This window comes from Cydia pomonella, chromosome 5, assembly GCF_033807575.1.
Source record: "Cydia pomonella isolate Wapato2018A chromosome 5, ilCydPomo1, whole genome shotgun sequence".
Classification (NCBI taxonomy): domain Eukaryota; kingdom Metazoa; phylum Arthropoda; class Insecta; order Lepidoptera; family Tortricidae; genus Cydia; species Cydia pomonella.
The window spans coordinates 17,342,745-17,367,429 of NC_084707.1; the positions used below are offsets into that span (position 1 = coordinate 17,342,745).

At 37.2% G+C, this 24,685-nt stretch overlaps 2 protein-coding genes across 3 annotated transcripts; one reads left to right on the forward strand and one right to left on the reverse strand.

The window, feature by feature from the left end:
- The first annotated feature begins 861 nt into the window (after window positions 1-861).
- LOC133517875 (protein tilB) lies at window positions 862-2,635 on the forward strand. Its single transcript, XM_061851333.1, has one exon. It carries the CDS (start codon window positions 913-915, stop codon window positions 2,209-2,211), a length of 1,299 nt encoding a protein of 432 aa, XP_061707317.1. The 5' UTR covers window positions 862-912; the 3' UTR covers window positions 2,212-2,635.
- Window positions 2,518-23,587, reverse strand: LOC133517874 (annulin-like). 2 transcript variants are annotated; one of them, XM_061851331.1, is made up of 12 exons: window positions 23,192-23,587; window positions 12,360-12,584; window positions 11,228-11,506; window positions 10,888-11,039; window positions 9,942-10,182; window positions 9,211-9,371; window positions 8,400-8,585; window positions 7,805-7,915; window positions 7,384-7,563; window positions 6,696-6,896; window positions 5,894-6,136; window positions 2,518-4,072 (listed from the first exon to the last, which is right to left on the reverse strand). In XM_061851331.1, the coding sequence occupies exons 1-12, from the start codon at window positions 23,313-23,315 to the stop codon at window positions 3,896-3,898; spliced, it is 2,280 nt and encodes a 759-aa protein (XP_061707315.1). In that variant the 5' UTR covers window positions 23,316-23,587; the 3' UTR covers window positions 2,518-3,895. The 2 variants fall into 2 exon arrangements, with proteins under 2 accessions (XP_061707315.1, XP_061707316.1); XM_061851332.1 differs by lacking the exon at window positions 23,192-23,587 and adding an exon at window positions 13,053-13,476.
- Between the last annotated feature and the right edge of the window lie 1,098 nt (window positions 23,588-24,685).

Below are 24,685 nucleotides of genomic sequence, written 5' to 3' on the forward strand. Positions count from 1 at the left end.
TATGTTGAGCCCTGCGACGTGATATCTGAACGTCATAGTTATAAATGGCGTCGCTTAAAATATTTTAATACCCTCTACATCACGGCAATATTAATTTAGTACGGTTGAGTTGAGCAGTCCGTGCCACCGCTTCGGAATTTTAAATGACGGATTACCGACCGACGAGATCGAGAGATAATAACTCGAGATCTTGTAGATTCTATCACTGCGTGCCCTTTGCTCCCCTCCTCTCTCCTCTGGTCCCCCTAACTATGCAACGTACTTATTTAATTAATTATCTTTAATGTTTGACAGGAAAATTACTGGCCGCTCTAATAATGTAATTTAAAATAGGTCTCCTTACTAGGGTCGCGGTGAAGGTCACTAACAGTTATTAAGTAATTATTAATTGTGTGTATTAACAAAACAAATGCTCTAAGGGGATGTAGTCATAAGACTAATCCTAGAACTATTAATAAAAAACATTGCGAAATGTTAACGTCGTGGTAAGATATTATCATAAAAAGTAGATTCACGCTGTAATTAACAAGTTATACATGTTAGCTTCTAGTCAAGCATTTAACATTTATAATATTACGTAAATAAGATGCATGTATAGTTAAAACGGGGTACTAATGGTAATTTAAAAATATTATTTTATAGCGCGTTACATTTACGTTTTCGCTTTAAGTAAAGGTTAACTGGGAGCGAATGTTTAATTATTATTCTGCATTTTGTAAATAGTGATAAGTTTTATCTACTGTCCACTCAACAAGGTTAAATGCGAATTGGATGATGTGGTAACGGCTTTACTTTAATTACTTTGCTGTGACATTACCATGGTTACGGTTGTGATGACACTGTTTATCTGTTTAATTTAGTATAATGCCAATATACGGAATGTGAACATTTATATCAGTAGATTAAATAATAATGGTTCGAATAACGGTGGAAATGGTTCGCGGAAAGGCAGAACACCATGACCGGCTCCTGGCGCCGCTGGAGGAGATTGCCCTCCACCAAGAGAACATAGAGAAGATAGAGTACATCCAGGACTGGTGCCCCAAGCTTAAGATCTTGCTCATGCAGAACAACCTCATCGCCAAGATAGAAAACTTGAACAAACTCAAACACCTCAACTACCTCAACTTAGCTCTCAACAACATAGAAATCATAGAAAATCTGGAGAGATGCGAATCATTAGAAAAACTTGACTTAACACTCAACTTCATCGGCGAAATTGTCAGTGTTGAAAGCCTTACAGGCTTATATAATCTTCAGAACTTATATCTTACTGGAAATCCCTGCACTGACTATGATAACTATCGGGACTTCGTAATCGGAACTCTACCTCAGCTTAGCTACCTTGACGGAGTTGAAATAGAACGGTCAGACCGCATTAAAGCCTTGCAAAATCTACCAGTAATAAGACAAGATATATTGTTTGAACAAAACGAATATAGACACCGGCGTAGAAAGCAAAAAGCTCGACTAGAACACGAAATAAAAGACAAATGGGAAAATGAGTACAAAGATATGGATCCAGAAGAGAGAAATAAGAAATTTTACGCAGAAAAATGTGAGCATTCCCCTGAGGTCCGCTATGAGATGGAGCATATGCGGCAACTGAAGCTGAAAAGTTATGAAACTGAAAAGAAACCGGAGGAAAAAAGGCAGTACAAATTCTTTGCTCCCGACGGAAGGCCATTCAACATAAATCAAGCTAAAATACCGTTCGTATTCTCCGATTCTGACCCTGAAAAATATGTGTTAGATTTAGCTGTGTACAAACACTTAGATACCAGTTTAATTGAGGTGGATGTCCAGCCAAATTATGTCCGAGCAACGATTAAAGGAAAGTTATTTCAGCTCCATCTACCGACAGAGGTGAGCACTACTAACTCAACGGCACAACGCTCGCAGATAACTGGCCACCTCGTCGTAACTATGCCACGATTAAATGTAGACATAAAAACACAGATGGCGCAGAAAAAGGCAGTTACAAAAAAGGCCAAATTATACACGGAGCATCACGTAACCGACTGCCGCGAGAGTTCAGGTCAGTCGAAGAGAGAATTTCTTGAAATAGGCCCCTCTGATAAGGTTCTAGATCTGTCTAAAATGACTTTACAAAAGAAAGCACCAGATTATATCGATCCGAGACTAAAACGGAAGCTAAAAGATCCTTCACCAGATTTCATCGATAATCCAGAGGTTCCTGATCTTATCTAATTTAGTTTAATGCTTAATTATATCGTTTCTGTATTGTTAAATTATTTAGGAGAGTGCGTTTCCAGAGATGTGCGAGAATGTGTAGCAGTGTGGATATATTTCTTATAAGAATATATCCTACTACTACCTCAGCGCAACTTTAGTGGACAATATTCTATTGGTTCTTAACAAACACATCCCTCGCACGCTACGCATCCTCACATATCTCTGGTGGAAACGCAGCGTTTGGATAGCTAAAACTAGTCGAACACAGGAAAATAAGCCGAACCTAATATAGAAACCTCTCTCAGTAATAAAACTCATTACTTATTAATTGAAAATACTTTAATGTTCCAGCTTTCTGAGTTCGATTGATTTTACAATTAAAATATACCGGTTTGCTCGTAGTTGTATTTATTATTAATAAAAATATTTATTTTACTTACTACTTATTCTCTTAATAACCTAATGTTAACTGAGGAAAACATTTCATAAATAATACTTACAAGTATATTAGGTTTGACTTATATTACAAGTTATGCTATTAAGTAAAACTATAATAAGTTGTACAGTCAGCAACAAAAGTAGCTTCGCGGAGAAGCATTCAAATGATTTCTTTTTCATTTGGGAATTACGTTTGCTTGGCTTCTTTCCGCTCCTGACTGGTAGAACTATAACACATTTAAAGCTTTTTACTAGGCACCGAAGATAAAAACTCAAAGACATATGAATTTATAGTGTTTGTTTACTTACTTAAGAGTCCGCAGCAAGCTCACCCGAATTTACCTTCCCATACAAAGGGAGTTTCGTTCTCATTTTAAAACTACGTGTAGGATTGTAATAAAACTTTGCACATAGATACGACTGAGGTATATACATGCCTGTAATTATTTTATATAGCTCCAGCTTATAAAACAAACGAAATAGAGCAAAATCAAGTTTTGTATGAAAAACTTAAATATATTATCTAATGCTACATAAACTAGTTACAGGCATAGATTGTATAACTTACCCCATTGTAAGTACAAATGTTCATAGCAATCTATCTAGTCGTTTTTAAATGAGAGCGTAACTACGTTTGTTTGGAAAACCGAGCTTGCTGCGGACTCAACTGTCATATCATAAATATCATAATATTTTGTATTAGGTACTGTACTACTCTGGCAAGCTAACTTTGTAAGTAAAAGAAGGCCTGAAATTTTTAAATTAGTATGGAGAAAGATCCCGCGCGCCTAAATTTATCAAATTTGCCGCCTTTTTCTACTGATAAAGCTAACTTGCCAGAGTAGCCCTTGCTCCGCACATACGCTCCCCTTAATACATCACCTGGAGCCGCAGTTCATGCGGAGACCGCTATCGGTAAATTATATTTGACAGATAATTGATGCCTGTTGGAAACGACCTTTATTCATACTCTGACACTTACATATTCTATTCTCTCACTTTTAGTTTTCGCATCCGTCAAGAAGTTATTGTACTACATTCAGATTGACCTATGTACAGTCAGTCAAATAGATAGTGACGGACAAAGTGGCCAAATATATCGGAACACACCATTGTTACCTTAGCGATAAGGATACTTAGCAAATGTATTCGACCACTTTGGCCAAACACATTGGAACATACTAATGTACACAGTTACACGTGCATAATACTTTGTTATTCGCAAGTTCTTTCAATGGCACAGTAGGATCCTAAAGTTAGCTTATAATCCGTTTGTTTCCGAGTATCCGTTGGTCTCCGGCGGCGCGACCATGAGGATGAGGAAGCCGTCGATGTCGTGTATCTCCTTCGAGGTGAACTTCGCTGAGATCTGGTGCCGCCCAGCCCACGGCGGCGTCAGCTTGAACTGCGCGGTCGCGAACTCACCGGGGGGCACGTTCTGTAAGTTATTATCAACATTTTATTAATTCAGTCCTATAAAAAGGTAAACCGATGATCTGGCCGCTTAGCATGACTTGCGATGTCGCGGCAACTCTATTTATATCAAACGCGGCAAGTAGAATAGAATAGAATAGAATAGAATAGAATAGAATAGAATAGTTTATTGCATATCACATTACAAGCATGGATGGAATGGAACATATAGGTATACATGTGACACCCTGTAAGGGCACAGCAATATAAGAGGGCTACAGTAGGTGATTAAATTACAATTATTTCGCACATCATTAAAATAATATTACACATACATTCACGCATGATCATTTGATTGTATTATTTATTACATTATTTCCTTACATAAACGAGGCACGGTAATATTTTCAACTGACTTTATCAAAATATTCATTAAGATTATAAAAACATCCATTAATTAAAAACAGCTTCAGTTGTTTTTTAAATTGACCTACATTGTCCAGATCTTTGATAGAGATTGGGAGGTGGTTGTAGATTTTCATAGCCATATAATGTGGGCTACTTGTGACAAGTTTTAATTTTGAAAAACCGGCCAAGAGCATGTCGGGCCACGCTCAGTGTAGGGTTCCGTAGTTACTCTTCCGTCACAATAAGCTAAACTGGAGCTTATAGTATAGTAAATTGTTAACCAAGGGATGAAACGGTACCTTTCACGCGAGTTAAACAACTAGGCAAATTTGCATAATCAGTACCTAATTAAAGTCTTTTTACTATGAAGGGGAAACTTTTTGCGATAACTCAAAAACAGCTAAACTGATCATGTCCGCTATAGTTTTCATTTAAAATCTTTCTTAAGTTCTACTTCCACGATTTTTTTCATATTTTTTGGACCTATGGTTCAAAAGTTAGAGGGGGGGGGGGACACATTGTTTTTTTCTTTCGGAGCGATTATCTCCGAATATATTCACTTTATAAAAAAATGTTTGTTGAAAACCCCTATTAGTTTTGAAAGCCCTTTCCAACGATACCCCACACTGTAGGGTTGAAGCAGAAAAAAAAATCACCCCCTCTTTACGTGTAGGGGAGGTACCCTCAAAAAAATTAAATTTTTAGATTTTATTGTACGACTTTGTCGGCTTTATTGATTTATATATCCATGCCGAATTTCAGCTTTCTAGCACTAACGACCACGGAGCAAAGCCTCGGACAGACAGACAGACAGACAGACAGACGGACATGGCGAAACTACAAGGGTTCCTAGTTGACTACGGAACCCTAAAAAGGCACTTTTAGTTGATTTAGGTTGCGATTATTTCTTTTGATTTCAGTTGTATCTTTGAATGAATATAAGTTTAAATGTTTCCTAACGAATTTACATGATTCGAATATGTACATAGACGCAACGTCAGTATTTCATGTTTAATAAAATAAGGTTTACACGACTCCATTTGATCAATGTTTACTAGACTCCATTTGAAGTATGGAGTCGCGCGCGACAACGAGTCATATATGGTCATTCATAGGTTGTTATGAAGATCTTTTGTCAAAAATGGACATCTTTTCGCTGAGATTATGATGACGATATTAATTTCAGTTAGAATAATAATAATCGGTTGTTGTTGACCGTGACGGTGTTAGGTAAAATTTAAATCCGTTCCTCGTTTAAACCATCCCATACAGATATCGCTCTATTTAGTTAACATGGTGCCAAATATTTGTTTGGTTTTATTACGAAAACATTATCGGTCGTCTGTTTCGTAATAAAACGTTTTGTATGTACTTTGTTTATTAAATAAGTAACGAGAAAAACATTAACGACCCTTATCCTATTTGGAACATAAGTTACCTCATCCAGAGAAATCTTGAGCTGCTCATCCAATCCCGGGCCCTGGATGTAGAATTTTCCATTCTTCAGCGGTATGGGCAGCGGGTTCTCAAGCTTGACTGTAACAGTGAATTCTTTGTGCGACACCGGCTTGCCTTCCACGGTGATCTTGATGTCAGGGTTGCGGACCCTAAAGTCGTCCTGCGCGAAGTAGTCGAAGTTCTTGTCCACTATTGAGGCGAGGCAGGCGATGTTGAAGGATGCCTGAAAGATGTGATTGTACCTTTGTAAAAACTCATCTTTGGGGGTTTAGAGATTTGAGCAAGAATTCCTTTAAAATAACTGCATTTAATTGAATCATCGCGCAGGCTACTAGTTTTCTGAGAGAATCTTATCTAGATCAATACTAAATCCAAGTTCTAACACGATACCAAAATCAGATTGCATTCGTAGTTTAATCATTAATTTGCGTATCTCTTTGCATAAGCATAATTTGTGGAATATTTTAGTCATTTCTAATAATTACTCCCGTCTGATGACTGCAGCCACCTTTAGTTCCGTCGTAAATTTCATTACCGTGTTATGTAAGTATGTATTTAATACTCTTTAACACATCTTCATCTCCATCGCTGTCTAATGAGAATACATCTCATGAGAATCTTCACATATATAATCTTCAAGTCGCTTGTAATTCTCATCGAAGCTAACCACACATGGCGACTTTTCTTGGCCTCGAGTGCTAATAGTGTCGTGTCAAACTCCTATCGCTATTTATCGCGACTTGCCTTAGTACTCTACTCTTTGTCACATCTCTCTCACTCACCTGATCTACGAGTCGCTTGTAGTACTCGTCGAAGGTGACCAACATGGTGACCTGCTCCTTAGCCTCGGGTGCGAGCGTCGTGTCGAACTCCTGTCGTTTGACGGACTCGCCAGACTTGCCCGTGTACGTCACGGTGTCTACCCGCAGCACGCCTTTCACTTGGTGCTTGTTCTCTAACGAACGGTTGTTCATGTGTAGGATCTGAAATACAATAAACGCAAGTTACAGTTACACCCCAACACGTAAGTACTGTAGTTTTTTTTCCATTTTGTCCTTCTGACAACGGGATTTCAAAATTTGCCAGCTTAAATTGAACTGTGTCAAATTGACAAAAAGTCCAAACTTAATTAAGGCCTATGTATTACGTGCAGGACGCGGAGGTTAAAGCAGCCTTATAGGTTGTGAATCTGTGGTGCATCTCAGGAATCAAGTTATTTTACAGAGTTATACAGATTCCAGCTGAATGTGACCCATTTAGGTACCCTGTCTCATCCTGGATTCACCTCAGGTTAACGTAAGAATAAGTTAGTAGAACCTTGTAGGTGAGGGACTAAGCATGTTCCATCTTAGATGAAGTAGGTACGCCACCTTAGATAGGTCCACATATGTATGCATGGGTTTTACATCAGGTTAAAATCAGAGTCATAGGGGTAATAGTAACTGTATGAGACATAGACAAAGTACTCACGACACTAAAGTTCTGTCCGATCTTGATATCATCTCTCAGCTCGAAGTCAAACACCACATCGTTGAAGGCATCGTTGAGGTAGTATCGTGCAAAAATATTGGATGACCGACGCAGAGCTTTTTCCATCGTCGCGCGCTCCTCCCACGTGCGCTCCGGATATTTGTACGAGTCAGTTATGTCCTGCAAATCGACCATATCCTTAGAATTTCCAGTCGCCATTTATGGACTTTTTGTCTTTGCTATCAAGTATAGTTTACGAATAGTTAATAAAATGTGCCCATATTGGTGTAGAGCTGTGTTAAGAGTAAAGAATAGATCAGGTTGAAACCTTTAACAACAATAGCGCCTACTCGTATTTTCAAGGCAATCACCATATTAATTATAACATCGATTGGCCAAAACAGGGCGTGATGGAGCTTACCTCTCGTTCCATCTTTCCAATGGCTTTGGTGGATATATTCTGTCCAACAGAAGTGGTGTCCCGAGCCAGTAGCTTGAGAGGCTGGATTTCGCCGGAATATTTCCATAATACCTGTAAAACAACATACAATTACTAAAAGTAGGCCCCGAGGTGACCTTTCGTAATTGGCTAAAAGATAGCGTTTTATATGCGCAGCTGTGGCTCTACGCTCGTATGAAACGACGCTTTATGGCCAAGTCGTTGGTATGAATGTAAAAATAAGCCTTATTCATTTCTTGTAATGTAGGCAAATACTCGAGTAAGAAGTAATTCGATATCTTTGGTTTCACAATAAGTATGTACTTCCTTTAATAATTTAATGGATCTTAGTGATATGGAAATACCTAATTTTTGCAATGCAAATATTATAGGCACGCAGTTAACAAGCTAATACATAGTCAAACGAAATCTACTTATTGCTTTGAATTTTAAAACTATTTAATCCGATACTACCAATATGTACCCTCAGTATTAATTTATACGTAAGCCGCCCGTCAGCCTTCTAAGGTACTCAATGAGAACGAGAGTAGTTTAGTTAATATTGACGTCAGCTAACCTTATCAGCATTGACTTGCGCGAAAACGTATCCCGCGTCGTACGGTTTCTGAATGTCAGCGTCGCGAACCGCGCGTATTGACGCCGGGCCGCAGCGGAAGAGGTCCTCTGACATTTCTTGTGGCGTCGAGTCGATGGCTTGCCAGCCGCCGTACTCGGGACCTAGGTCTGGCCTCTCCATCCATACCTGGAAATATTTAATAAATACAGCCATCATCTAAGTAAACACTAAATAAAGTCATCTTTGGTTGCTGTAGATTCTTATAATTATCAATTCCACCAAATTTAGGCAAACAGGCTGTATCATAATAATTAATTGAGCACCAAGGCTGATGACGAATCGGTCAAACTTTATTGCGTCACAGCTGACGCGTAATTTATATTTACATTGAACGAGGATGATTCAAAGTGGGCGCATTGAACGGTGACCCCTTTCGCATTCCAGTGAAGGAACAGATTGGGAAATACCGTAAGCCCGTAGGAAGATGTTTTAAAAGCAAGAATATTCTTTTACATACAGATTTTGATTTACTAGTAAATGTTGAATGGTTCCGAATAAATACGAACTCTAGACTCTGACAACACTTAGTTTGCACAGACCTGCTGAAACTATTAAAACTTGGCAGGCGACTTGGCGTGGACTTTTGAAGGACGTCAGAGACGTAGGATACCTACGTGTGCTTTCATACTTGAATTCCTTGAATTGCTTTCCACTCTCACTCCTGACTCCACGGTGACTGTAACGCTGGCTTGGCAAATAAAGAAATTAAGAAAGACAGAGATGCAAATCACTTTTCGATCCCATGCAGTACCTCGTTCCAAACATGGTAGTTCCAGACAGAGTCCTGCGTGAAGTGCTCGAGCGTGTTACCGTCCTCGTCCTTGATGATGTCGACGGTGAGGCTGCCCTGACTGTCGTGCGCCGCGTCATACCCAGTCACTGGCCGGCAGGGAATACCCAGCGCTCTGCAAACTGAACACAGGGTTAATACGGGTTGAGATAATAGGCCTTAACGTTGTAAATTAATAATGCAAGACACATCGTCAAGCATCATGCCGATCGCAACGTTAAAGAACTACAATATATTTAATATAACTTAATTATAAACGACGACCTGTCTGGCCTAGTGGGTAGTGACCCTGCCCTATGTGATGTGATGGCCCTAAGTACGCTAGTACTCTTTATTATACTGTGCCCTCGGTTCAAATCCTGGTAAGGGCATTTATTTGTGAATATTTGGTTCTGAGTCATGTGTTTTCTATGTATTTAAGTATTTATATAATATTGTATCGTTGACTAAGTACCCACAACACAAGTCTTATACCGTGGGACACAAAAAATGTCCTATAATATTTATTTATTATTTATTTAATTATTTATAATGGTTGCAATCGCAACCCTCAGGTGGCTAAAATGTAGTATTTGGTTTATCTCATTTACCATTATTTGAGTGCCGAGGTGTCAACATGTGTGCTTATTCTGTTTTAGTCAACCGAAGAAGGTGATTAAATTGGCTAAGAACGTTCTAATTTACCAACTTACTTGTGGTTAAAACACCTGCGTAAACCCAGCATTGCGCGTATTTGACGGGTTTTTTCTTGGTGTAATACTTCTGTAGGATAGCGAGGGAGCCAACCCACTTGACTGGGTGTGTCCCTCCGTCGTAGTCGCTGAGCTCGGTGCCCCAGTTGCCCATCAGCACACCGTTGTCGTCCTGCACGTTTATGGCGGCGGACAACGCCCGCACCGTCCGAATGGGGTCGCTTCGGGCGCGACCTTTCACCTGAAGTTTAAGAAAGATTGTATGTTTAGGTGAGAGAGTACGATATGATGAATGAAATTAACATCTTCCATTACTATAGCCGTTATTAAACCTTGCCTGCGAAACTGGTGACCTTATTTTCGAATCCTGGAAAGGCATATTTGTATGCTGTTGAGCGCAAATGGGTACCTATAGGTATTTGTTCTTTAGTTATGGATATATATTTTATAGGACTAAGCCATTTTGTGTGAAACTGTGAAATGTTGCCCAAATATTAATTCATTTATTTGTCATGTAAGAAATAAGAACTCCGTCTTTATTCAGAGGTCTTTGATTATTGTCGGTCAAGAAATACGAGTACCTAATTTATAGATTTTTGATGCGTAACTTCAGATTATTAAAAAAAACTAAGCATTATTTTTTCCTGTGAATCTTCCTTAACATTTCCTAGCAATAATAAATGAATAGTGCAGGTACTTAGATACTTAGTATTTCTACAATGACTCGACAAATGATTATTCTAATATGATCATACGCTGAACTAATCAAAGAGGTCGCTTCGTCTCACCTCTTAAATGAAACTTGCTGATTGACCTTAAGCATTACATACAAACGTCTAATCAATTAGGTTAGGTATATTTGCCAATTTGTGAATGGTCACTTTCTATTTTTAGAATTTGCAAATTTAGGTATATACCTGGTAAAGCTAACCAGTTTCAAGCTTACCTTTCCGATTTCTCTGACTAGATAAAGCGCGCAGTCCAGAATATCTTTCTCGTACTGAGCGTAATTCCATGGCGTTGGCTTTATTCTGTTGTAAACGCCTCGATACATTAGACCACCATCTTCTTGAATATATTCTTCACGATGACTATGTCCTAGATAATATAGAATAAGAATTGCATAAGCATTATATAACAACGTGGAATCAAGCAAATGTGTCGAAATGGCTCAAACTACAAGAAAGGATATAAGTATACGTGTATTATAGATTAATATGAGGATTGCTGACAAAAAATTCAAGGGCAATGATTGAAGAGAATGAAGAAATGATTGTTAAACTAACCTGGCATATAAACCTGATCATTTAAGCACCAAGGATTAAATAGCACATAAATAGGCTGTGGGTGCGTATAGCTTAGGGACCCTCCAGTCTTGAGCTTGGTGTCAATATCGAGTCTCCAAGCAGCGACGATGCAGTTTGCTGAAGCCGTGATGGCGACCATCAGGTGGGAGTCCATTTGTCCTTCGTACACGGCCGTCCAGGATCCGGGCATCTCTGATCCTTTGTCCAGCAGTGGAACTGCAGCTGATGTGTCGTCTGATGGTCCGCGTTTCTCCACATCTGTGTATATTCAATATCATTAAGCGAATAAATAATGCGACGAATTATTATCCTGTTGCAAACTTGCATAGACATTTTATAAATGACTTCATTCATAAAAAGTCAATATAAAACATTCTACAACAACTTACACAATGCGCCAATCATCGTTTCATATAAATACCTATGTCATATTTTAAATAGGGTTAATGGGGTTCCAATATTACATGTATTTCAAAAGTACGTATTATTTCAATGTTTAGATGTTTATAAATTTCTTGATGTCATTAAAACAAAGTGTGGGAATATCTTAAACTAAACCTACACGTTCCCGTTCGTGTTGTAGCATAAACAACGCGAATATTAACAATAGCGTATGCGGTGTCGATGTCGATACCTACTAATTTTGAACATGGTATGCTGGACGATCTAAAGCGGTTTAAGTACTAACTGAAAATACTGAAATGGGTTAGATTCACGAAGATTGCTTCTAAAACGAAACACTTTCTGATCGTTGTTATATTCATTATTTCGCTTCGACACATAAAATATATTGACTAAATAAAACGTGGCGTCATAACAGATGCGATAAATGAATGATGAATGTTCCAAATTTATCCAGGATTGCGTCCAAGCGAAAAATAATATGTATTGGATTTGAATTTATTTCAGACCTTCGATTTTTTAGGGAATTTACGCAAGATAAAGTCGTTATAGGTACCTAAACATAAGAATGGGCCAGTTATATATACAAACATACAAAATAATGCAGCTACTTGCATAAATGATATCATCTAAGCCCACCCACTGCAATCCTTGCGTAGGATAAACTATGATAATCATGCAAGTAACAATCATTAGTGTTTGTTCATACCGGACACGTAGAAAATAAAGGACAACGCGTCCCTAGAGGCATCGTAGGGCCGGTTGAGCAGCAGGTCGAGTTTGAAGGCCTGTCCACGCCGCACCACGAGACAGCGGTCCACGGGTTTGGTCATCAGATTGAATTTGCTGGTGTGATGATTTTCCCCGTTGGAGTCGTTGCAGAAGTCGATGCCTTGGACGGCGAGCACGCCTAATCTGGCGCCATCAGTCACATCTGAAACAATATTGCAAATTATTATCGTTCTTTGGCGGCAAGCCAATGTTTTAAGACGTTTTAATCTTTTTTATGAGAATACATCTAATTTTAAATAGTAATTCACTGTCATATTTATGGAAAATTTTGTTTATTTCTAATAATTAGTTTCCTATAAAAAGACAAAATAACAACAGTAGAAAAAGTCCCAAAAAACACAACAATTAAAACAAAACGAAATCAACAGCCAGCGTTATACAGAATGTAACAAAAATAGTCGGGATCCGTTTAAGGGCATAATCGGTATTGTGTTCGGATTAGGAAAAAGTAGAAGAAAAACATTTTAGGTACGGAAAAAAAAAAATCTATTAAAAAATTATCTCGACAAAAAAAATCTTCTACTTTTTCATAATCAGAACACGATACCGAATATTACACGGATTCCCATTATTTTGTTCTATTTTATGAAAAAAAAAGCAACCGAAATACCTGGCTGAAATGGTACGATAATATATTTACGCCGCCTTCCAAACCGTGACCTCCACCAATTTTTGAAATACTCCATTATTACTTGAAATAAGAAATATAATTTCCAAAACTCCGTTAATTTATACAGTAGTCATCACTAGAGTTCAGTTGATGTGTGTTCGCCGAAATTCGAACCGGCACTTGCTAATTGTTACCACAAACGTGCGGTTCTTTTGGCATTCTGCTGTGCACTGTTCTTGGCGTGGGATTATATCTCGCCAGAACGTATATGTATCTAACTGGCCAGATGATGTCATAGTCACATAGTCAACAAACGCGAAAAGCTTCCCGACACCCGGAAACAAAAAAACCATTGACATTAACCAAGGTCCGGTGCATGTTACTCACAACTCAATCTTATTCTGCGACAGCAGATCTGTCCAAACATATATGGATGACCTCATGAGAATGACAATTCATAGTAAATCATGATAATTAGAACATAAACTAAACTGAATCATATCGTCCTTACAAGGGCCCGCACAAGAACATACTGACTTCGTATGAAGAACATACATAGAGTGAAATGAATTAGGTGCAGCAGTTTGTTGACAGGTATCCTACATACCTTATTATTTTATGTAAGTACAAATGCATTTTTTTTAATACTACGTCGGTGGCAAACAAGCATACGGCCCGCCTGATGGTAAGCAGTCTCCGTAGCCTATGTACGCCTGCAACTCCAGAGGAGTCACATGCGCGTTGCCGCACCTAGCATTCCCATTTAGCATTTCGTTGAGCTTATACTTGTACTTGTTCGTTGGTTTATACTTGTAGGTATTCTTATACTCGTATGTATCTAGCGGTTTTTAAGTTGTTACGTAAAGTCGGAATAATACAGATACCTAACTCTTTTAATTTGCTCTATTATCATTCCTAAGTAACGTATACAGCAATAACTTTATTTTATAATCTATAAGAGTCGTTTAACTATTGTGCATGGTAAATTATGGATTAAATATTTCATATTTTTTATAATTCTATTAGTTCCAACAACTTACAAGTACATACCTATATTATATCATATCATATCATTTATTCAGTAATAGTCATACATTGTCACTTACCTACCTACCTATACAGGATGATTCAGGAGACGTGAGCAGGATCAAGCCTGCATATTCAGTAAATTTTCAGCAACTGTTTCGTACCAGTATGTGTGAGATTAACGTTAATTTAATTTTTACTGTTAAAAAAAAAGAGTTTTATTTTATTTACGATATTTATGGTCACCCTCTTTGTTTTATCCATAATAAGTGACAAATTGAATGACATCGGAGTGTGGTTACTTTTATAAAATCGTATCTCACTCAAGTGTGACATTTTATTTTCTTCATAATCAAAGTGCTGTCATAACGGATAAAAAGGTTTTATGTTTGTTAATTATGTGTTGTAGGGTATCCATGATTGTAGACAATCAAATTTGCCCTTAACAAAACGTTAAATAACAGATAAAAAGCGTGATTGTTTTACTTAAATATGATGGTGAACGATTCATTAACATTTACTGATTGTGTAGGCTTAGTCCAGCTCACGTCTCATGAATCACCCTGTATATACTATACCTACCTACTTAAGGAAGTGGCGCAGGTTCAGCGACAGTAAAATTGCGTTTATTAAAGTTGACTGTACCTACCTAATTTTGTTTGGTAAAATTGATCAAATCTTAAGATGATTTGATTATGGTATTGAATTATGGATAAAGGTAAGATATTCTTTGTTTATTTTCGATTTTTCGATTGATAGCAGAGTTACACCGAAACCTAAAGCTTTTCACGTCTTTATTCGACATGCACGCAAAATCATATTTATAACTAATGCAGTATCATTATTTAGTACCTCTAAAAACATTTCAACTTTATATGATAATTTAGAGTCAACAGTATAATGTTAACTTCAAAGTATATATCATTCAACTTGCTTAGTCTAAGCATCGCCAAAACTTAAAAGAAATTAACTAACATATTAGTATTTTTATGACGATACATGTTCCTATTTGGTCTTAATTACCGTCGTGGGTGAATCGTACTGGGACAGGTTGCCTTGAAATAATAAGCGTTTAATAGGATTTCCCACACACGAGCTGGCTGGCATCCGCGTGGGCCCGCTCAAAAGGAACCATAGTCGGACAAGATGCTAGATGCGCATTGATAACATTATTGTGCTTCTTTTATAGGTATATTATATGCAAAAATGCTGCCAGCAACCAAAGTGACGCCTATTTTATTTTTGTATTCCTCGAACTTGAAGTGAGGGAATATTCCTTAATTTTAAGGGTCAATTTCATACTAGAGTCTGTGCGGAAAGAGAAGAGTCATGGAATGTATGGGGCCCAATAATTTCCGAACAGATTCTGTGTGAAAATAATAACACATGTTAGTACCTGTATGACCTGTATTTAGTCTTAAGGTAATTGATTCAATTGTGTTATGAATATTATCATAGGAATAAATTGTATACTTAGTATTGCATTTTTAACCGACTTCAAGATTTCAAAAGGAGGAGGTTATCAATTCGGGTGCATTTTTTTTTTAATGTTTGTTACTTCAGAACTCCGTCATTTCTGGACCGATTACGATTTTTTTTATTCAATCTATATATATACAGATTGGTCCCGTTTTTCCACTCCCATCCCATACCCTGTTTTGATGATGGGATCCATGAGGAATCGAGGGAACTCTTCAAATGTGAAAGGCATACATATAGGAATTTTTATATTTTCATCACCAAATCAAGCAAGCATTTAAAAAGTGACATTTGGTGAAGTGGAACTGCTGATGCTGATCAGAATGGAACTCTTCACCGACGCATGGTTCCTGCTTGGCGACTTGTCATCCTCTTTATGTTTGTTAAGCAAATTAGGTATTCAAGATACATTTTTGCCAAGCTCGAGATCTGATGGTAGAATCTATTAGGAATCGAAAAAAAAACTCCTCAAATGTTAAAGGCATAAGTACATATAGTGATATGTGTAATTTCTTTTACAAATCAAGCATTTACATTTAAAAAAGTGACATTTGATTAAGTGGGACTGCTGATGATGATCAGAATAGAACTCTTCAACGACGCATAGTCACGATTGGCAATTTAGCCTCTTCGCTGTGTTTGTTAAGTAAATTCGATTTTTAAGACAGTTTTTAATATAATGTAATAATTTTTCTTTCACCGGTCTCCCTCATTGAAGTCGGTTTTTTTTTCTTAAAAATTATATTGTACTTATTTCATACACATATCACTTTATAGCATACGCCAACACACTTCACGGAATTTAAATAAAAACTGTTTATTTTTCGTAACACAATGGAATCGATTATCTTAAGAGTAGGTAAGACTAATCGCATTGCAGAGGAAAGACGACGGCCGTTTCTCCATACAAACGTAGTCCCCATTTTCCTCTCTGGATATGGATATTATAGAAAATATTTTTACATGATTTGATATATATTAACCTATTAATAGCTAACTAACCTATTAATAGCTATATGAATGTCCCTACGTTTGACTTTTTTCGATTTTAGATTATTTTAAAAATTAGTAGCGAAATACATATATTTCTTTTTAAATTCTCATTACTTTTATAATAATTGAAAATTCCAAATAAATCTGGCTTAGGTGTGGTTGATATACAACAAATTGTGTCAAAATATTTTCATAATGTTAATATCCAGAGAGGGAAATGAGGACTTGTATGAAAAGGCGATTTCGCGCGGGTCCTCCACTTTCGTCTTAAAGATCTACAGATCCTTATAGCTACTACATCAGAAGTAAATTGAAAAACATAAGTATGAGCTTATCCAAAAAATACAATAAGTATCAATTTTGATACTTAAGAGCAGATTGTACCACAAACTAAAACTCAGTATAAACATCGATTTGACATAAATATGAATCTTGTATGAATTTTAATGGGTAAAAGTCAGGTTGCAATCTTTGGTGCATTTTTACTAGATCGGAGTTCAGGGAATCAAAGATAAACATCGCCCATATAACCGCTCATGTATAGTCAAATTTTACGTGAACTATGCCTCGCCTATATAAATCGTCACTGCCAAGCGTGCCAGTAAGTCGGCGCAGCCACAGACAGCGTAGTTGGACTCTACCAATACAGAGGTGGAGGTGACACTTCCCTAGGTGGCATTTTTTACAGAATGTTTATATCTCCAAACCTATTTTTATTTTCTTTCGGGTTAAAGAAGGTTTTTGACAGTTTATTTTTAGAGCTTTCCCAAATTTCTCTAACGTTTCTAATATGACTGAAACATCGGTCTGGGTAGAAATGGCAGCAATGTAAACCGACAAGGGGCCCTTTGATAGTTCAATCATCTGCGACGAGCTCTTGTTTTCTTCTCACAAAATGTACGTTAATGTATGGTGCTTAAAATGAATACCTAGTATAAGTAAGTACGTAGGTATAATTATGTAAGTAGGTATGAATGGTCAGATATGTATCATTTAACTGGGTATAAAAAACATAATTTACTCGGAATTTACTGTCCTTTACCTTTGTGGAAGAATATTATTTAATTTATTGAGTAATCAGCGCATTCGTCATTATAGTTTATTAGCGTCGTAAATGTAAATTAAGACTTTGTTATTAACAACTTCACATAGCATGCAAACAATAAAATAGATGTTCCTTTGTTGTTAAACGAAATAAAACTTTTCATTTATCTTAGCCTTGATTTATGGTCTTTCATCTGAATCGTCCGTGACACATATATTAGTGGCCAAAATTAGTTAAGAATTAGATAATTTTATAACAATTTAAGATTTGAATAGCTGATATGAGATAAAAATACGTATATGTAGTATACATACATATCCTTATTTTATTATAGGTAACGTAGTGGCACCATTGACCGACAGGGAACCAGCAACCGACACTTCTATTTTTTATTCCATAATTCTCAGAAAATAAGGGTAGAAATTGGAACTCCCAATAGGTACCTTCGGCAATATTGTGCAGCTACTGCATAGTGTTGCTATATTAAGAATTCGGCTTTTCCCCTTATTTTCTTGGATAAAAAATAGGAGCGTTGGTAACTAGTTCCCTGTCAGTTAAGGGTGCCACTACGTTACCTACATATGTACCTAAATTGTGTTTTATTGTACGCGATATTTGCCTAAGCAAATTTGGGGTAATTAAATATTTTCGAATTGGTTATCTATTGAGCAAACTTTAATATCTAAAAGTAATAAGTAGACAGTAAAACAATTAATCATTGAGTATTTAATCGGCATCATAAGTAGTTAGTTCTAGATTTTAACTAGCAATTACTTATACATGCTTAACTAACTTCCTTGGTTAGCTCAACTATCCAAATCAAAGTCTGTGCGGTACTTCGCCTTAACTTCGTGTTAAACAAAGTATAACTCTGACTGTTTAAACTGATGATACTTGTATGTGCATGCGTTTCAATATTTTACTACCATTTTCGGTCCAATAATATTGGTTTACAAAAAACAAAAACACCGGGCGACACATGTTAAGCCAACATAGCATTGGTATTGTATGTGTATGGAGTTATGTGCTAAGATAAATAATACAAACTTGTTAACACAACTTGCGCAACTGGTGATTTCATTCATTCATTCGTTACTTATTGTTATATTTTTATTTGCTAGTATATTGTTAGTTCTTGGATGAATTCCTAAAGTCACCATTGAGTACATTGCGGCGGATGGTACATGCCTCATTCATGATAAAAGTAATAGGTACCTATATATTATGAGGGATTTGTATGTATGGTATGTATTATTTTAGCCTATAGAATGCATGGGCCCACCAGTCAATCGTACCGTGCCGAAGTTACATATCAAATACATAAATGTAACTAACTAATGCACGTGGTTTTTCCATTTGAATTGAATGAAACCAAGACAGTGTTGATTAGCTAGTCCTTTGTTGCATTTTAAATGTACCTAAATCAAAACCGCAGGTAAATCTTTGACACAAAACTGTTCTTTGTTTTACCAAGGATACATCGCGATGCCGATTCGAATTTGCAGATCAATGAAAATTTGATCTCATCTAAGCACTCGCCCATTACATGTTTCATGCATTTTCCTTGTACCTATCTCACTTATCTCTATCTCTATCTCTATGTAGTAAAAACAAAGTCTTTAGTCTTACTTAAATAATAATTGAGGACACGATTTGACACTACAATTTATAAATTATGACTTTATTATGTTTGAAAAATTATTTATGCTAAAAACGAAATTGAGTTTAGCGACAACCTTTTTAAAATTTATAAATGCTGGCTTTTACAGAAAAATAGTTAAAAAAATTACATGTAGGATTGGGAATTACATCCTATTGCTGCGTGGCTGGCCATCTTCGGCTTCGTCCTCGTCCGGTCCGGTGCATGTTCGCGACCGACATTCTTGCCGCTGCTGGCGTGGCCTGGCGAGTTGGCACCTCCATGTGGCACTCGATTGACGCTGTTTAGAGCCAGCCAGCTCTGCTTCCGATGATAATGATGGTGGGCCGGGATAACCCTGGAGCCTGGACACCTCTTGACACGCGCTTCTTAATTTATTTTCTTAAATGGGTTTCCAATTTTCTGACGTTGGTTGGTTCTTCTTAGATTGACTGGTTCTGACTGCGTGGATTGTTGCGTTGAAGGTGTGATTGATGTTCTGAGTTAATCTGAATGCGTTGGTTCTTCTCTTCTTTTGTAGTTTTAGTAGATTTTTTCTTCTTTCTTGAAAGTTAGTTCCTTAATAGTATCCTGGCAGGATCGCCATCAAATAACAAGAGTGTATCTTGTTATATATTGTTTGGAGCAGGGACGAGGAGTATGAAGAGAAGCAACTTATGTGTGATAGTATAAGAACGTATATTCTGTAAAAGCCTGCCTATATATACACGTTAGGTTGCGCTGACACAAGCAATATGCGTTTATGTCACAGTAACCCAGTGTGTTACTGCTAAATACTAAAAGTGTCTAATTGCCATATTACAAATAAGTAAGTCTTTTAAGTGAAAGCGAATGGCTAATTTTGGTATACTTACTAAGTATACCCAGTACATAATATTGGTGCACTGAGAACAATTCAGTAACAGATCGATACAGTTTTTTTTTTAGTTCGAATGTCGCTTTGCATTACATTTTGCAGTAAGGAAGCTGCACATTAGTAACAAAAAGGTATGGGTTATATTTATTATATTCTTATTACTCTGTGCTCCGCTATACTAACCTGCGCGTTTATTTGTAGAGTAACTTATCCAGAGAGCAGTGTGGTCTACTAGCGACATTTAATACAACTTTGATGAGGGGCATAACCTTGTGTAGAGCTTGAGTCTTTGTTATTGACTTGTCTCCCGTTAACATTCGTTAGCCAAATTGATAATACTGATAAATCTAATTAAAAGGTCATGATCAAGGCCAGAGTTGATAACCTTTATTATAGGTTTATCTCACAATTATTTAATTGTAATGTGTAAACTTCTTATTCCCGTAATTTATTCGTGCATTACCTGCTTCTAAAGTTTTCTGTTGTTTATATCTTGCTACCCTAAGGTTGTCAGGAAGATATCGCTCACAGCGATAAGACTGCCTGTTGCTGTCTTTAGTTACATTGTAAATGTTTTATTGAATTTTTAATTTGTGATGCAATAAAGTGTATTTACCTACTTACTTATCGCTCATACTTAAAGTAATAAAAGTTCTTGATATCTCTCAACACTAGCCATGTCCAAGTGACTGGAAAATAAAGGACGTAGCTCGAGAAGGCCTCCAACAAGGTGGACAGATCATCTGGTATAGATTGCAGGGAATCATTGATTAAGGCTGCCCTTAACTGAATTAATGGAAATCCTTAATGCTTGTGTTCAGAGGTAGCCTTTTGTCAGCTGATATGACTTGGTAAATCACGTCAGTATATCTACGGCACTAGGCCGGCCGCTGTTACGGCCGACCGTAGGACGCGCGCGCCCGCAGTGCGCACGCCGGATCACCTTGACTGCGCGCGCGCACCTTAAAGCGACAAGTCATCAAACATTCCTCGAATTCACAGAACGAGTTGTATTCGATTTAAAAAATCTCAACTTAATTGTTACTTTGACGTTACTTGCATTGCAGTGCATCTTGCGCGCGACTGTAAACGAGTATTACTACGAACGCCGCACGCACGTAAAAGGCGCACTTTGAGTAATGTCATATCAATATCTAATCAAATTGCGATTTTTATTGTTAGAATGCGGCTCGAGGCCATAAATTAAAGAATGCTCGATACAAGATGTATTAGATTACGCGCTAAAAAAGTAGCTTCAACATGTTGTAGCAACATTAGAAAAATGTAAAGACATGTTCCTCTTACTGCTTCTTACATGAACGGTTGCCTTTGATAAGAATAATTTTATTATATTAACTAAGCAATCGATTGTCATGATTATCTAGTCATATGAACTCGTCAGTATTCTAAATAATTGACCATAATATGTATAGGTACGCAGGTTGGTGTTGCATACCTAATATGTAGGTAATATGATAATAGAAGCGATTTATTACCGTACGCCTAAAATAAACACTACTTTAAGAAACAAACAAGTTTAATCCATATTAATAAGATAACTGCAGATCTATTCGTAACAAGTTTTCCTACTATCTTCTAGTAAGAAAAGTGATGTTTATTTTGGGATTTTAATCGGGATATGTATTTCAAGCGGAGCGGCATCCGGCCGAATGTGAGTGTTCCAATTTGTGGTGATGGCGATACCAGATTTCATTGCTTTCTGACTGAAACAGCTTTCTATTTTGGCTCAAAAAACTTACTCTTGAAATATATCCCCCTAAACCTGTATACATGAGACTCATGAGAGCGATAAAGTTTCTTAAGCGTTTTAGTCTTAGAGAGTTCATACAGAGCTTTAGAAGTCAATTATTACAAAGTTTTAGTAGGTGGCAACAAGAATTATAATTACTTAATAATCTTTTTACATTATTTTTATACTAGGTCTATTTTTTATGATATCTTGATGTTAGTATGATTCACAAGTCACAAGAGTTTAAATTCGATGCTCAAGATTATCAAGAAATCAGCTTAGAATAGGTTTTTTTAGAACTTAGAAATTTTACTAGATGACATTGTAAAAAATGTCGACTTATCCAATATGGTAAGTAGGTTCTAAATTCAGGTCAATATTTAAATGAGAGCATTTAAAAAGAGAATATACTTAATTAACCATCAGAATTCAAATAGTCTACATTAATCGGTTTAGTCATCTAAAAATGTTTAGCATATGTTTTAATAGATAAGTAAATAAAGAGTGTTGTGCAACGAATGTGTAACTTAGTAACTGTGTTATTTGTATATGACGTGATCACACTGGTCACGTATTTATAGGTGGCAACTGTTTAGTCAATAGATGAGAAATATATGGCAAATAGGACCGGTTAGGATTTACAGCAAACAACAATATTGTGCTGGTAAATAACTTATGAGCTTACTAAAATATGGTGCCCGCAGTTCCGAAATGATGGTACCTTGGTGGTACCTTGATAAGTAAAGATGTATTGATACCACTGGCTACTCATTTTAATTAATATTAATTATTTCACATGTACAGTGCTACTTCTGTTTGGTTTTCTCAACAATCAAAATATAATGTAGAAAAATTTAATAATAGTTTATTACATTTATTGTACCTATCATGCTTAATAAGGTCGAAAGAAAAACATAATTCTTGGTCGCTAGGTAGGGTTACCCAGAACGACGGCTAATTTAGTTAAGCTCCTATATTTATTTTATTATTATTACCTACCTATTAAAAATAAAAACCGAAAATGATAGTCCAAAACTTTTTCAATTTAGTTTTTTTATGAGTAGGTAGGTATACAACAGTCGGATCACCGGTAGAACTCGATTCCAACCGGTTTGTCTATTGGCGGAAGTTTTATGAAACCTAGTTGTGCCGCCAAAAGTAGATTTTGTTGATTGATACAATTTCGTCACATTAAAAATTAGGGTACTGCTACCGTTAAATAGTGTTCAATTATGTAGTTTAGTACAAACGGCGAGGTGCTAATTTTAATGTTGACTATACTCAACCGCTTTAAGATTAAAAGCAAGCTGATAAAACAGCCTTGACCTACCGTTGGACAGGTTGGAGGTGTCTAGCCTTGGCGGGCGCGGCAGCTCCCGCAAGTCGTAAGACTCCGACCTGCCGCAGCACTGCGGGGGGCACCATCTCGAGACCTTGCTCTTCACTACACCCATGGCTCCTACACTCTCACAGAACCCGCGGATCGCCTTTACCACTAAATTATCACGATAAATTCCAAACGATTAGATCATAGCTGATTTTGGACAACTCGACTGTGTAGTCTGCCACAACGTAAACAAAAGAGCGACTGTTCCGTTTATTGATTTTAAATCGAAGCGGATAAACTAGTTGTTTAAAATTAAGAGTTTTATTTTTGCCGCGTTTTTTCAACGCGTGCGCACCTCCGCGCGGAGTGAATTCGTCTGGCGCTACCTCCGTGGTCCGTGGCCAGTATGACCTCTTATCAAAATTGCGAAACTATATAAATTGCTCAGAACCTCATCTAGAATGACACATTCTCTTATGAATTGACTTACTTAAGTGCGAGTCATTATTCTGCGGGAATTGGTAAACTGGGAATCACCATTGACGTCTATTTATTTAGGAATGTAGGACAATAACATGGACTACACCTGATGTGAATAATTTTGTTGAACTATTTGTAAAGTAAATAGATATCTGAAACTATTAAAATATACCCGGGACCCGGGTGCATCCTTAAACTGCGTTCAAAAGAGAGGTATGGACATTGTGAATGTCATCTCGCTTTGTGTGGTACGGCACAGCACTGCGGATGTCCTTCCAGGGGGCCTACCGCGAAAACCGAAATTCGCAAATTTTGGGGATTTTTCTCTTTTACTCTCACTAAGATGTAATTAGAGTGACAGAGAAAAATGCCCGCAATTGACGAACTTCGATTTTCGCGGTTACAGCCCAGATCTAGGGAAGAGCTCAACTGGGGAAGTACCTCCACGTTACAGAAAACCGCAGCCAAATAACACTAGACCTTACTCATAGTGTTGTGTTCCTGCCGGTGAGTAAGGTTGCCAGAGCTCAACGAGGTGGGGGGGGGGGGAAACGTGTTAGGGTCGGCAACGTGCATGGAGCTCCTCTGGAGTTTCAGGCGTACATAGGCTACGGAGACTGCTTACCATCAGGCGGGCCGTATGCTTGTTTGCCACCGACGTAGTATTAAAAAAAAAAAAAACAACGGGTCGCACTCCGGGAGTGCCGGCAGAAGTGAAAACTTGAATATTAACGTTGTGAATTTTTGATATTTTGGAATGGCTAGGGAATAATTTTGCACGAATTGCTTTCATTATCAGTATAAAAGTACTATCATTTATGTCGTAAAATACAATAGTCATACACAAACATGACAAATTATATTACAATAAAAACACAGAACTATTACAATTATTTAACATTAAAAAGTTTATCTCTCAGAAAAATCAACTGCCACCCATAATTTCAACGACTCTACTCTACTGGCTTCAATGACATTGTAACCGTTTTTCGATCAGGTCACGTGTCCGTCTTACGA